Here is a 15,409-nt window from a genome sequence, read left to right on the forward strand (position 1 = left end):
GTTTGTATTTTTGTTACATTTATTTCCAGTTTTATTGTTTGTGAGTTTATTTGGGAATTATTTTTTTTACCTTAAAACCTTTAAGTTGTGCACCAGCACTTCCCTCTCATTGCCAGCTTCCTGTTCCTGGGTTCCACTCCACCCTGCAGTCAAGGCTGATCATAACAGCGTGTTTATTTTAAGCATTTTTTAGCCCAGAAAAATCTTGATCAATATTTGAAAGTTAAATTAACATATTGTCTCCAGTAATGAGTAAAATATGTTACTTTGACTGTTGTTAGAATAAAAACACAACTCCTAAGAGAGGTTGCTCAGTACAAAATGGCCACAAAGGTGACATCAAAAAGAAAATGAATTTCCCGAGTAGGGGATGAATAAAATTTAATCTAATCTAAATTCTCAAGATTAGAATTTTGCCTGTATAGTTATGACGCTCCTTGTGACAGTCCGTGGAATTGACAAGCTTGCACAGAAAGAATAATCAAAATGGTCTTTATTGTAAGGACTGGTCAGAAAATATCACATTTCCAAACATCTACAAATACACAACAATCTTAGTTATAAAAGTCAAAAAATAAGTTAGCAAAAATCAAACAAAGCAAAAAAAGAATAGAAAATAAACTGTCAAAACCACTCTGTAGAAAAAGGGAACGTATTTACATCGCTAGCATTCGTAACCAGTTTAAAATTAAGCAGATGTTGGTCAAAACTGCCATGGTACATGTTGGCCCCACAAACTCATGGTTCTTTGTCTGCATAAAAACACACTCAAAACAAGAATGAAAGAGAAGGGAAAGGTTTTGAAAAGAGGAAAGCTTAAATTAAGTAAGGAGAAAAACTAGGCCTTTTCAACTGCAAGCTTTTGACTGACTCTCCGAACTGTGCCTTAAGGCGGGGAATAAAGGTCAAAGGCGGAATTTGTTCTGTGTTGCGGACCCGATCAAATATAAGTTACCGTCAAGTTGAATTGTGATTTAAATAGAAAAATAACAGCCTGTTTTTCTGATTGTCTCGCTTCATTGTGTCTAGGCACCGTGTTCTCTCTCTGGGGTCCGCTCAGTGGAAGTTCTCATTTGGGAATGTCCACCGAAAAGCTCACTGCCCCGTTTGTTGCGGCCATGCCCTCCACAATGGAAGTCAGGGTCTGCTCAGGAGAATCGGCAGCGCTCAGGAGATCTGTAGAGAGTCGCACATCAGGTGAGTGAACATTCGTCCATCTGGGCTTATTGGTACTTCTAAGTCTAAAATTCAGGAAGCTCCGAGTGGAGAACCCCCTATAAAGCTCTCTTCTAAATTCCGTTTAGCCAGTTTTCTGTCAGTGTGTGTGTGTTGGTGTGAAGTGGTCTCACCCTCACTGCTGTAGCTTTGCGTGCACTGCTCCGGCGTGCTGCTCCACTCAGGGCTACTGCAGCAGGTGCTGCCCGAACTAGGCTCGCTTGACGACGACACCTGTTGCCATGGAGATGCAGACAAGCAGAAGTCGCTGTCAGTCACAGTGTTATGACACAGAAAGACCGTAGCCACACACATGCACAGGAGACCCCACACAGTGCCAAATGAACTTTTGGATGACTAGAATGGAGGTATTGAAATGGAATTGACAATGATTTAAAGTTGTTGTTCATCCAGATTTCAACAGTTTCTCTCATTACACAAACAGCCAGGTCATAATTTTTTGGGTGGAATCTTAACCCCTTCCTCGACCACTCACTCTGGGCTGGTTCTGTCCGGTCCGGTAGAGTCCCATCTCGTTGTCTTGTTGATTGAAGGACGATACCAGGGCCTGTAACCTTTCAATGTACTGGATTGCGCTCCTTAAGATCTCCACCTTGGGCAGCCTCTGGTTGGGGTTCATTAGGGTGCTCCTCTTCAGGGCGTCGAAAGCCTCGTTGACCTTCTTCAGGCGTCTCTTTTCCCTCAGCGTGGCCGCTCGCCGACGGTCCATGGTCACCGTCTTTCGTTTGCAGAGTTTGCAAGCCCACGGCAAGCACTGGCCCGGGCAGTGGGGCTCGGAGTGGGGCGACAAGCTGGACGGCGAGGGTTTATCCTCCGGCTGGACGGCCGCGACGCCCCCCGAAAGAGTCCCGCAAAAGCCCACCATAGAGGTCTTGTCCTGGAAGCCAGTTTGGTCGTACGCCCCAGGCAGACGAGTTGGGAAGAAGTTTTCCCCGCCTTCATAAAAGCGTTGGTCTGGGAAGAAGTAAGGGTTGGTCTCGAAAAGCTCCATATTGAACCGCGTGTTTGATCCCTTGAGTTAGCAAGCGTGGTGGTCAAGTCCTGCGCCTGGAGCGTGTTTGGTGGAGTGTACGCGTGCGTGCGTGCGCGCCTTCCTTCGTCCTTGGCCTGTGTTGTGATGACTGGAAGACGTGTGGGGAACAACTGGTGTGGAGCAACTGTAAGCTGGCATTTAAACCCCTCTGCCCTGCTGCAGGATCACCGGGTTAAATTTAGCACGAGCCCCCGGAAACCTGACACGACATTTAGCTGTTGTTGCACATCTACGCTTCATATCTCAGCCGGACCCTGATCTCTGGAGCTTTCTCGGCCCGTGTGCGCGTGTCAGGTGGGGGCCGTTTCGCTCGCGTTGTCTCAGGAGCCTAGCGTATGATCGAGTTGCCGGGGAAATGGGAAAGATAACCGAGCATCAAAGATGTCCGTCTTAATGAGCTAATCCCCGCCTCACGTCTCCATCCATGACATTATACGCCAAAGTCCTCCACAATGGAGGCACCCGCTTGGGTACGGACAGCCTGGCGGCAGCTGTCACTTGTTCCAATGACACGCAATGACAAGAAGTTGTTTGACTCAAATGAAATGAGGCCGTGATATGCTGTTTACGTGAACTAGGTCGGTCATAGGTAGATTAATCCTTCATTTTTTCCATGACGTCACAATGATTGCCCTCGTGGGCACACGATATATCATTTCAAAATGTCTATTTTAAAAAACAGAATTGTTTCTGGTGGCTGAAGAATAATGACTATGGGCTAATGAAGTGAAACAGTGAAAAACATGTTGCAATAGTCCTTCAGAAAAGATGTCAAGAATGCTAACTTTGTAATAAATAGCCATTTCAGAAGAGGTCATGATTGGGATATGTATGGCATCTCTTTCAGGTTTATATAAAACTCTTTGCCAACAGAAAAGTCCCATACTTCGCCAGTCCCTCAGCGATTTCTATAAATGTCGACATTTCCAAAGACGTCTATTTTTTAATAACCTTACCTCTTGAATTTAAATTAAGGCTGTTATTTGTCTCTATTTTACTCTTCTATTACCCTCAATAGATGTTTTCGTAATCAATTTCTCTCTTTTATTAACTACCACTACATATGATTTATATGGTGGACTGGCAGTGAATAAATTAAGTTAGTGATTACTCTGGAATTGAGGTCTATTGAAGTGACCACTGTCCTTGAAAGGGATACGAGTGCTATTGTAAGCAAAACTACCATTAAAAAAAGCTGAAATTCTTTTAACGCTGCTCTTACAACGATTACGCTGTGTAAAATTCCAGTCATCTATGATGAATAGAAAAAAGACCGACCTTGGAAAGACAAACAGAGATCTCAAATCTCCTCAAATTTGAAGAAGAAAAATCTAATTAGTTGGCTCATTTTAATCAGATTTCAAATGTCCTCGTAATTTTGGAAACATCGTCAAAGGACAAGAATAGCCAGAAGTCTCATTTTTCTATTTTTGACTCAAGTATCATGTTTCACTGAAATAGCTCAGATGGAAGGTTTGCTTAAAAGCATTGACTCAAGCTTCTGCCTGCCTGGGGTATGTAAGAAAGGGTCATTTTAAAAAAAAAAGTGAAACTACATTTTTTTAAGTATTTGGGTCCCTCATTTTAGCGTGATGATGTTGGTGACCTTGCGAAAAGCAGACAGGCGTGTGCAGGAACAGACAGAGCTCAAAGTAGAGTTGTCACCGGCTCCTTTTACTCTGGGAAGAGTGATGAAATGAACATGCAGAGGTGGAAATGTTCTGCCTTGTACTGACCTCCCCCTGCCAGTTGTAGCCAAAGCATGGAGTGTTAATCTTCCCAGGATATGTCTCACCTACCACTGGCGGAGAGACACGGCCAAAGTTGCATCCCTTTGCTAAAGGGAATAAGTGGACTGATTGATTATTGTCAGTAATAACACTGCCTTGTCTGTTTAGTGGTGCAAGATGAAGTAAAAAATCAATTCATCACTAAACATACTTTTTTATACTTTTTTTGTTGCCTATTTTAGTTTCAATGACTTTCTATGTTTGAAAAAATGTTTTCCAAAGAGCCATCACTACACATGATGACTAAGCCTAAAAGTTGGCGAGCACAGTAAAAGTAATTGTAGTCGATTGATTAAGGATGAAAGATATTTAAGATTTCCTTGCTTTAATTGACTAAATTATGTCGGAGACTAAAATGACCAATTAGGCTCAAAAAGGCATGACGGTTGAACTCAAAAGAAAAAACGATCAAGCCCTGAGACACTTCGACTTATGTCTTTATAAGTACATGTAGTAGTAAGTACAACTACTAGTACTTGTGTACTACATACTTGTACTTCTACACTTGCAAGAAATATCAAGTGCTTACATGTACTATTCATTGAATATTATGATGCAAAGCAATGAATTGTATTGGTTAAAACCATTGCCGTCAGAGGTCAATTCAAGTCTGCGGTATAAAATGACGGGCAGCGTTTGAGATTTCTTTTCTAGTGCGTCGTGTTCTGGTGTGGTTCAGGCTTGAGGCAGAGCTGCAGTGGCCTGTCAGGTTAATCGGTGATGGATCGTCACTGATGGTGGAGGGAGTACAAAGACGCCTGTGTTGGTCCGGGTGTCCGACAGGAGTCTCAGTCACTCATGAGTCTCACATCTGAGCCCATTGTCAGCGCAACTAGGGACGTGTGTGTGTGTGTGTGTGGGGGGGGGGTGCGCGGCCGTGAGTGTGCGCGTGGGTGTGCACGTGTGCGTGTGTGTGTATGGGGTGCATGCACGTAAGTGTGTGTGTCAGGTCAACACACTGCCTGTTGCAGGGATAAATCCCTCCTCAGCAATTTTCAAGTGAACACTTGACATGCAATAAAACAGAGCAGTGTGCTGGGATGGTGTTTACTTACTGTTTACTTTGCACGCAGGAAATTGATCTCACTGTCAAATTAAAGATTTTATTCCTACTTAAATATTACGAGGTGAAGTCTGACATTGAAGGTTACTTATTAATCAGCTCAATGATTTATAAATCATGATCCTAAACTTGAAACATCCATCCATGGACTCAAGTTTTCTTCCTAACACATTTTCAGTTTTTCAGAAGAAAAATACATATTCTCATCGTTCATTTTGTTTCTTGAACTAATGTGTATCCCAAATAACCTTTCATCAATGAGATAAACGGAAACACCATTAATTCCTTCCAGTCTCCAGAACAAAGATCTAATTTGAGAAAAATAACCAGTAGAGTAGTAGAGTGCAGTAGTTACTCTGTACAAATGGCACAACAGCTCACAGCAGTCAGATTAGATCTAGTCTTCTTTGCAGGGGACAAAAAAAATAATAGCTTAACTCTTTCACTCCCAGCCCAGGTCAATATATAACACAAAATATGCCTGTAAGTATTGATTATATATATATATATATATATATATATATATATATATATATATATATATATATATATATATATATATATGTATGTATATGTATATGTATATATATATATATATATATATATATATATATATATATGTATATATATATATATATGTATATATATGTATGTGTATGTGTATATATATATGTATATATGTATATATATACATATATATACATATATATGTATATGTGTGTGTGTGTATATATATATATGTGTATATGTATATATGTATATGTGTATATATATGTGTATATGTATATATATGTGTAAATGTATATGTATATATATATATGCGTGTATATGTATATATGTATATATATATATGCGTGTATATGTATATATGTATATATATATGCGTGTATATGTATATATATGTATATATATATGTGTGTGCGTGTCCGTGTGCATGTGCGTGTGCGCGTGCGTATGTGTATATATGTATATATGTGTATAGATGACATAAAAAGTGTAGTTGATTCCCTGTGTTTTATGCATACATTGAATTTATTCTTTATTTTCAAGTGGCTTGAAGTGTAAGGTAAGTGAATTGACACAGCAGCTAATATAAATTGATTATATTTCAAGCGTACATTTGAAGGTTAAATCAAAAAATAGACAAAGAAACCCAAAAAGTTATTATATACTACTCATAGCTCAAAAGTTTGCACTCTTATCTCAAGGCACCATATAACAGTCAGGGTTAGCAGGGATTGCCCTATTACTGGCAACACTGTTCCACTTCTCCTTGGTGACAAGAAGCAGCACATTTTTGGACAGCTGAGCTGGAGGGAGGAAGGGGGAGGAAGAGGAGAGAATTAGTTGTCCCCATCAACCCCAATGCCCCCCACTCCACTAACCCCTATCCCCAGGTTAGCCTCAAGAACATCGCTGACCTGCATGCCTGTCATTTGAGCATGGGCAGGAAATCTCAGACACGCAAGTGGAGAATACGATAACAAAACGGAGAGAGTGCTGATTAACATTGGATAAAGTGGCATCTGGACTAGAATAGAAGAGAAGAGAGTCCTCGTTTTTTCAAGTACAACGCTGGACAAAATGAATTAACTTCAATCAGGATGATAGGAAACAGTCTTTTAATATGTTTGGTTGGTCAAATCAGGAAGAATTGTTTCTTTTTTTTCAGCTTCAATGTAATGGACATTGCTCTGTTCCTTCAGACCCATGTGCCTTGTCCACTTGGAGGCAGTAGAATTCAGATACTAGAAATAATCACCATTCTACAGTTATACAAGTGACACAGCTACATTAATCATTCTTCACTGGGGATGAAGAATATACAGCTGTAATGATCATTATATGTCAACTTGTTTGCCCGCTGTTTCAGGCTACTGCCACTGAGTAACTGCCACTAAGTTTATGCCTACGTGCAAAAGCAGAAAATCTTAAATTACTAGGTTACATACTCTAACACCATTCTGATTTTTTTTCTTTGAAGGTCACAAGGACTTGATGAGACAGACAAAATCGATGACGATTCCTCACCGCTCTCATATTGAGTAACTGGCCCTTACATAAGCCGTCCGATTTGACTGATGTCGAAAGGAGACCCGGTTCTACGGTGTCTCCTTTAATCACAGGGAGAATAGTCCCATTCATTCCCTTTTGGAAAGAAGTGGCCCACCTGTGTTTTCACAGGGCTCCGGAGGCCCCCGGAGAAAGCTTTGGAAGTCGGGGAAGGAAACAGTAGTTGTTTAGCCCGGCCGTGCCGCTGCTCACTGGTGCTTTTATCGCACAGTAATCCCGACAACAAACAGAATGGGCGGCATGTGCGTGTGCAGCTGTCGCCGTCTTAGTGCAAGTGGTGTCAGGTTAAGTCACAGGAATGGACGCCGGACCATCCGCTGCCCTTCCCTTCTCTGGCATGCCGCTCGCTGCCAGGCGTCCGCACATAGGAAGTAAACATATATACAAACATAAACACTTACACGCGCAAGCATTCATAACCCACTTCCCACAAACATGCTTTGGAGCTCAAGCATAACACAAAAGTTTACAATAACAGCCTGAGACTCAACGCTTTGGTGTAATCATCATCATAGCCATCACTGGGAAAGAATTTAGGAGTTCATTTGAAGAGAAAATGAGAGTTGCCCGTCAGAAATGTCGTTCTTCTCCAAATATAGCTCTCTTATTTTTTTAAGGTATTTTAAACATACAGTACACTCATCTATTTCTTTTTTTTAATGAAGAGTACAGTATCCTGAAATTTCAGAGGCATAGTATAATGAAAATAGACTTGTCAAGTAATATTTCCACTCATTTGTTCATTAAGGATAAATATTTCAATAGCTCTTGTTTGCGGTGTCAATTTTAAGGTTACATTTCCACCAGGCTGGGGCAATTTGGGGGCCCCACATACAGAATATAATGTATACATATTTCAAAAGGGGTTCCCAAAAAACGATTTGGCCCATTGGCCAACTGCGACCGCTGCCCAGTTTTTATTGAACGGAAGCATCTTACAAAATTATCATTGAATATGGCACGCACAAGACGCTTGAGTCCAGAGATCAAAGTCAAACAAATGAACCACTTCACCATCATTAACTGTTTTATTATCGACAGGACAAAATATTGCTGTGCTTGGTAAAGATTGTCCATCCGTCTGCTTTTTTTTGGACATGCTCAAACATTTAGGTCAATGTTTTCCTCTTTGTATACAGTAAAATACTAACCAATGATGACAGTCGTTTAGGCTTTATTTTGAAAATCTCACTGTGTGCCTAGAGGGCGGCTCGGCGGCTGAGTGGTTAGTGTGTTGGCTTCCCAGTGGTGGACCTGGGTTCAAATCCAGGTTGGTCCACCAGTGTTGTTCTGCCTGGGTTTTCTCCGGGTACTCCGGTTTCCTCCCACATTCCAAAGACATGCATGGTAGGCTGATTGGACACTCTAAATTGCCCCCAGGTATGAGTGTGAGCGTGAATGGTTGTTTGTCTCCTTGTGCCCTTGATTGGCTGCCCACCACTTCAGGGTGTCCCTGCCTCTAACCCGACGTCAGCTGGGATAGGCACCAGCACCCCCCGCAACCCTAGTGAGGATAAAGCGGTTCAGAAAATGAGATATGAGAATTTGTGCCTTACCTAACATTCCTATCTTTGTCTTTTCTTGTTGAATTCCCCTGACCTTCTCCCATGTCAACAGGGGGACAAATTTAGCGTTCTGGTTTCTGGGGTGACCAAATAGTCGGACACAACAAAGAGGACTTTGTGTGTTTAGCAATAATGATAATATTTAGAAAGTCCAATGCAGAAGTTCATCAAAATTGATAGGTCAACAATCAGTGCACCACAAATGGTGTTTGTTTTTTTAATTGTGTATACAGTTCTTTCTGCCTGCATGGAAATTAGATTCCTAAATGATGCCACAGCACATTTGAAACTATCCAAACTCAGTTAATTATGTCACATTTGGTTTTCTTACTGTGAATGATTTATGATGATGATATCCAACTATTTATGCCAGTGTGTGATAGGCCGAACAATTATGTGTTCATTATTGCATCCATATTTGAACATTCTCAATTCATTTGTGTATCTACATTTTAGAATATTTTCCCAATTGGAAAGTACTATTATACTATTAATTAGACTGTACACAAGTCCCCAGTAAATATATATATAAGAGAATGTACAATCCTGATTGAGAGTGAAACATTCTATAAAAATATTTTTTTTTCCATGTAGCAAATGGGCCATTTATGTGTTTACATATTGTTGAAGGGAATAGATCACACTTCCGAGAAAAGGTGTCTATATAAAGGCACAGAATTAGTCAACGCAACCAGTACTTTCCCTCCAGGAAGTTTATGGGGTTCAAGCGAGAATGTGCAGAGTTATTCTGGGATGCTGAAACGGAGGTAGTGTCGCTATGGAATGGAAATCAGCCCCCCTCTCTCCCGCTCCCCGGGGGGTGCCATTCTGCTGATTGCAAAGTGTACCCAATGCCAAGTCACCATTGTGGCGTGCCATTCTTCTTGGAATGCCGAGTGACGTGTTTGACGGCATGGACGAATCAGTCACAACGACGTGTTGTAACTGTGGTGGGCATTGTGATGTCTGGCGGATGAGTCACAGTGATAGGGAGTCGTGATGGGGCCAGTGACACCCGCCCACAAGGTGTTTTTGGTCTTCCTGCACTTTTTCTTTTCTAAGTGGAGCGCAATAGAATTGTTTCTATGAAATGCAGAGGCCATCAGTTGAAGATTTTTTTTTAAGTATAATTTCTAGGTACGTCCAAATGTTAAGCATCCCTGTTTAAATCAAATGGACGTCTATTGTTGTCAGTGTCAGGCAATGGGTTAATGTAGTATTGATGAATAGCATTCTTTCATTTTTTTAAATTTGTGAACTTAACTGTCTTTTTTTTTTACATTGTATTTAATTCAAAAAAATACCTTGTTTCTAAATAGGTGAAATGAAAAATAAGAAGCGATGAATCCCCCATTATATCTAGTGTTTATTCATTATTTGTCGTTATTTAGTGTGAATTTGTAATTATTATTTATCAATTGTAGTGTTATTGGAAGCCATAATCCATGTACAATATTTCTGTTTTGATTTATTTTAATTTCTCACCTCATCTCATTTTCTGAAACGCTTTATCGGAATTAGGGTCGCGGGAGGTGCTGGAGCCCATCCCAGCTGATTCCAGGCCAGAGGCAGGGGATACCATGGATCGATGGCCGTGACTTGGATTTGAACTCAGGACTCCAGAGCTGTGAGGCCGACGCAATAACCACTCACGCCACCGGACTGCTTTAGCTAAGGTATTTATCATATTTATCAAGAAAACTGGTAAATGTATACATGTAAAACAAATTACTTTTTTAAAAATCTAGTTTCCTCACATTAACTTGAACATGTTAGGTTTTTACAGCCGTCAGACCAAACTTAATCTGTTTCTACTCATGATGTCAATTGATCATTTTCACTCAACATAAAAGATTAATTTGGAGGGTTCCACTGTAAGCGCTAATAGCTGCAGTTTGGCAATTGAAAGGTTCATTTGAAGGGCGACAACCCCAAGGAGGAGAAAACTGCGTAAGCAAAGAAATTAAAAGACACAGGTGCTGCACACCCGTCGCAAAGGAGAGGACACAAGACAGCTGGCCTGTCATACAATGACTTATTCTTTGGCCATCATTCGTGTGCGGGCGCGTGTATTTTCAAAGGGAGCATATTTCACACCACAGCTGTTATTTTTAACTTTAAGTTTTACTTACTAAACGGACACATTCTGCGATTTATAAACTAGGCTAATGTCACTCTCACGTGCTTTCATTTGTATTCCAGTCCAGTGGTGGACCGTCAGGGCCTGCAAGGACTTCTCTGCTGGCCTAAAAAATATCTGAATCACAGATTGATGTTAATTATATTTTTGGCCATGAATACTATAATTCCAAATTGTCTGTCAGATTCCTTTCATTGCTTTTCCCCTGGTTGCGCTGCTTCCAGATGTGTGTTTTCATACTTAAGTATTTTACCAATCACATTTCAGCCATTATTTGTTGCCAGGGTCAGAAATCTACTTGAAGGCCTTCACAATCAGTTATGTACGCCATGCGGCATAAAAAAAACATCGATAAAACTGTTGCTTTAACCCAGGGGTGTCAGACTGGGGTTGGTTTCGCGGGGGCCGGACCGTTTTAGATATAATATTTAGATTTTTTTTAATAAATGGATTAAAAGAACTGGATCAAAATCCCTGAATATTCAGTTTTTTATAGATCTAAAACAATGTTTATTTTAGCTTTTTTATATATTTTTTCAGATTTTACAAAATGATTTTTGAACTAAAAACACAGAAGAAATTGATTAAAAAATTACAATTATTGATTTAAAAGGGGGAAAATCAGGAAATTTAATATGCATGTATAATCATCATTTTAATTTGATCCTAAAACAGAAAGTCGCCACTCATGATTTACTTTTCCGGGCCACACAAAATGATTCGGCGGGCCAGATTTGGCCCCCGGGCCGCCACTTTGATACCAGTGCTTTAACCAATCAGATTTCGAGTTGGCGGCACCAATGGCCTCTCGCGGGCGTCATCGCCAAGGTCAGAGTTCAAATCACCGCCGTCATTATTTAAAATGGCGGATGAGCATGGAGTCCGTTTGGAAGTCGACTGCAAAGCAGCTCAGAATTGACGATTTACCGAAGAAAGATCCCTATAAAGCTCTCACGGGACATGGCAGCACATTCGGTATGTTTTAATTTGGGGATTTTGAAGCCCCATGTCTCATTTTAAGAGTGCTTTTTGACGAGAGCACGCTTCGATCGCTTGCTGTAGCCCCACGTAGATGCAGACCGAAAAACGTTTGCAAACAAATTGGCTACATTGCGTTACCTATAGCGCTTTATGTTTAAAAAGAAATGTTTCCATTGTGTGTTTCAGTTCCTCAACGTGCGCAGACTGCTGGGAAACATCAAGAATGTGGCCAAAAGGAGCAGCTTTTCGACCCCATCTCGAGCTGTTTGTCAGCAAAGTGAGTCATTTTCTAAACTGTTTCTATTTTCTCTATCCGTGTAATAATAAGTCAGCGTTCAGTATTCAATGTTTTGCTCAATTAGCTTTTTATTATTATTATAATACATTCAATTTTTGAATGAAAACAGTAACTGGTCTGGTGTCGATTTTTAATAGCAAGACCCTGTGTGGATAACTCACCCACACAAGTGCCATCAGTGGAGCTGTACGGAATAAACTGTACACTTATAGAATATATACCTTTACCTTCTTAAAGAAATGCCTCGGTGCTTGGCCAGTTTCATTTTTAGTTTTAAATGTGGTTTAGACACAACCAAGTGAGACATTCATTTAACAATAGCGCAGGGGTCACTTGACACAAGTTTAAACAAATGGTAAAATAACAATTTTTCCTCAGTGTATGAAGTGAAAAAATGGAAGCAATGATGATTTTTGGGAATTTTTATTTTTAAAAATGAATGGATTTGAACTGGAACAACTCATCCAGGATGAAATATCATTGGAAATAAATGTGGGTCATTTGTGTGTCAAAATGGTAAAATAAGCAATTGCATAATTATGTTGTGTTTTGTAGAGGTTTAAAGCCATGGAGATGGTGGAAGGGGTCATGAAGCAGGTGCAAGCTGTCAAAATTGACGAGAAGACCAAAGTCAAGGCAGAAGTTGTCATGAGGTAGGACCCAAGTGTTTCAGGTTATTTAATTTATTATTTTCATGTACTGTGTACTAAACCTACTCATTTTGTATCTTGCCTCTCTTCAGGGTCCACCCAAGTTTACCAAATCAATGCTAAAGGTGACAAGAAAAACAAAGGGTGACAGTGAGCTGCAGGATCGCAGTCTTCGACACCAACATCCCCTCACTGGTACTTGTTGCTGTAAAGTTAGGGTCTCCAACGGCTCCTGTCCAGTATGTTTTCCATATCTCCCACCACATCAGAATCAAATGATCAAGATCCCAATTATTTGATTTAGTGTTGGGAGTAAATGGAAAAAAGACTGGATAGGGGCCCTTGAGGACTGCAATTATAGAAACTCTTGAGTCTCTCTGAAGGAGACCCTAAGCCAGTGCAGTCATCAGAGGGGTATGTCTATATTTCCATTTTTTCCTCCCATGGCTTTAATGTTGCTTGCCTTTTGCAGTTTGATGAAGGCCTGTGAGCAAGGGGAAGATGGCACAAAGGCCCTTCATGACAGGTATCCTTTTGATAGCTATGAATGTTAGCTTTTTTCTATTTTTTTGACTTGCCTTAACTCCCCCCCAGAATTCCACCAAAGGGAAGAGGATTCTTTGTCCATTTGCTGATGGATGACTGCACTGCACCATTTTTAATTGCAGGACAACCTGAGTTGTATGGAAAAATAAATGTTTTTGAAGTAAATGTATGTCTTGTTCTTCACATTTACCTAGCAAAAATGCAATTAGTCTAGTTAAAATTTTATTAACAGGGAAACTAACTCTTGAAAACTTATTTTTCTCCAGTAACAATCACATTTTATTAAAAATTGGCAGAGCATGTTGAACATTTTAAGAAAATTTGACTTAGCCAAAACAACCACACAATTTAAAAGTCCCATTTAAGACTTTTTTCAGCAAGTGTTATACTTGGGAAAAATTATCAAAAACACTTAGCCAAAATAACCACAATTTTATTTAAAAAAAAAGACCCATGAAAGGCTTTTAGGTCTTTTTCTCCCAAGTGTTTTGAAAAGGACAATTGCTGCTCAAATCTCCTTTTATGCCAACATTAGATGAAGTTGCTGATCCATCTGGCCCCTCACTTTGCCACCATGAGCCAGAGAACTGGACTGCACCTATAAGAGGGGGAGAAAATTGCAACTTTAGTCATGAAAATAAATCTGATTTCAAATTGAGTTACATGATCAGGGTATTCTACAATAAACAAATACACGTACCTACCAGCATTCTCCAAAGTGCAGAATTTAGAGATGCCACATCTTCAAGCAAGGAAGATCACTTGCTGATCCATCTGGCCACCATGAGCCAGAGAACTCTGGACTGCACCTATATAAGAGGGGGAGAAAATTGCAACTTTAGTCGTGAAACCTCACCATGAAAATAAAATAGATCTGATTTCAAATTGAGTTGCATAATCTGGATATTCTACAATGAACAAATACACTTACCTCCCAGCATTCTCCAAAGTGCAGAATTTAGAGATGTCACATCTTCAAGCAAGGAAGATCACTGAGAGACACCCCAGTGTATACACAGGCCTGATGTGTGCAAAAAAGCAAGTTATCATATATCAAGACTGGAGATTCAACAGATAGTGCTTTTTTAAAACTAATTTTACCTTGACCTGGCCCAGTCTCCTATCCTGTAACCTCAAGGGTGTGTGTGTTCTGGGCACGCAGGAAGAGCTCCATGAGAGAAAACTTGAAAAAATAAGCAACAGTTATCATAGAGACTGGAGATTCAATAGATGACGATCAAGATAATGAATGAAACTAAGTTAGTGAGTGCTCCGAGCTATTTTCCCTTTTGCAGACAAGGTGATTAAATATACAGACTGAGGTTAACAACTGGCTTAACACTTTTTGTATAAATGATTCGTGTGTGAAAAAAGAACAATTACACATTGAAAACGGGTGTTTAGTACTCACAACGAAAACTATCATTACATAAAACACCAGGAACTAAGTCGTTCCTCTGGTTGTCATTTTAGAGTGAGCCTATACCCAACAAACTGTCCGTTGATGCATCGGCTTTGTTTGATTCAACTAAAAAGACACGACTACACGACTCAATAAAGGAGAGAAAACGGGCAACATACTATATAAATCAAATGGGGACCGTCGTTGTGACGCTAATGCTAACTAGCCACATGTGGCACACAACAGGGGGGGCAAGCTTAAATCGTCGACGGTGTGTTCACCCTGGCAATAAACTAACAGATTTGTTGGCGTTTTAGGCTCAATTGATTCCTAAAAAATCTCCCTGTAGTGTGATAAAAATGCACTTAGGCCAATAATTTGCCCTACGACGCCTTACCTCGTCGTGGTCGTCGTCCACCAGCATGAAAAGGCTGTTCCAAAGGGCGAGATTCTGCGCATGTGCGTAATTTACGCAGGTGCGTCAATAACAGGCGTAACCACGCCCATATTTTTCGGCCATATTGAATGTGGAAAAGATGGTGGCTTGCTTACCGCGCTTCCCGAGGTGGTTTGTCCCCCAACTTAATGTCTGTTTTGAAGATGACGTAGATTAGTCATGATTTTTGTGGTCT

General features: G+C 40.4%; 1 protein-coding gene and 2 long non-coding RNA genes across 6 annotated transcripts; 1 reads left to right on the plus strand and 2 right to left on the minus strand.

The window, feature by feature from the left end:
* Positions 1 to 482: 482 nt before the first annotated feature.
* On the minus strand, positions 483 to 2,365 carry myog (myogenin). Its single transcript, XM_077602255.1, has 3 exons — positions 1,712 to 2,365; positions 1,350 to 1,449; positions 483 to 1,176 (listed from the first exon to the last, which is right to left on the minus strand). The coding sequence occupies exons 1-3, from the start codon at positions 2,225 to 2,227 to the stop codon at positions 1,070 to 1,072; spliced, it is 723 nt and encodes a 240-aa protein (XP_077458381.1). The 5' UTR covers positions 2,228 to 2,365; the 3' UTR covers positions 483 to 1,069.
* Positions 2,366 to 11,732: 9,367 nt separating this feature from the next.
* Positions 11,733 to 13,239, plus strand: LOC144075924 (uncharacterized). 3 transcript variants are annotated; one of them, XR_013300673.1, is made up of 6 exons: positions 11,733 to 11,875; positions 12,068 to 12,158; positions 12,317 to 12,379; positions 12,735 to 12,832; positions 12,922 to 13,024; positions 13,134 to 13,239. It is a non-coding gene; the product is annotated as an uncharacterized LOC144075924 (long non-coding RNA). The 3 variants fall into 3 exon arrangements; XR_013300672.1 differs by having other exon boundaries at positions 12,922 to 13,234; XR_013300674.1 differs by lacking the exon at positions 12,317 to 12,379 and having other exon boundaries at positions 12,922 to 13,234.
* A 548-nt stretch (positions 13,240 to 13,787) lies between these two features.
* Positions 13,788 to 15,331, minus strand: LOC144075829 (uncharacterized). Of its 2 annotated transcripts, none has more exons than XR_013300647.1 (4): positions 15,175 to 15,331; positions 14,477 to 14,558; positions 14,307 to 14,396; positions 13,788 to 13,973 (listed from the first exon to the last, which is right to left on the minus strand). It is a non-coding gene; the product is annotated as an uncharacterized LOC144075829 (long non-coding RNA). The 2 variants fall into 2 exon arrangements; XR_013300646.1 differs by lacking the exon at positions 13,788 to 13,973 and adding an exon at positions 14,153 to 14,184 and having other exon boundaries at positions 15,175 to 15,330.
* Between the last annotated feature and the right edge of the window lie 78 nt (positions 15,332 to 15,409).

Source organism: Stigmatopora argus, chromosome 6 (genome assembly GCF_051989625.1).
Source record: "Stigmatopora argus isolate UIUO_Sarg chromosome 6, RoL_Sarg_1.0, whole genome shotgun sequence".
Taxonomy (NCBI): domain Eukaryota; kingdom Metazoa; phylum Chordata; class Actinopteri; order Syngnathiformes; family Syngnathidae; genus Stigmatopora; species Stigmatopora argus.

Coding starts and splice junctions, on each gene's coding strand:
- myog (XM_077602255.1), bottom strand. CDS start 2,227: ATGGAGCTTTTCGAGACCAACCCTTACTTCTTCCCAGACCAACGCTTT. Junction 1,450..1,711: donor CCGGACAGAACCAGCCCAGA/GTGAGTGGTCGA, acceptor CCATGGCAACAG/GTGTCGTCGTCAAGCGAGCC. Junction 1,177..1,349: donor GCAAAGCTACAGCAGTGAGG/GTGAGACCACTT, acceptor GACTCTCTACAG/ATCTCCTGAGCGCTGCCGAT.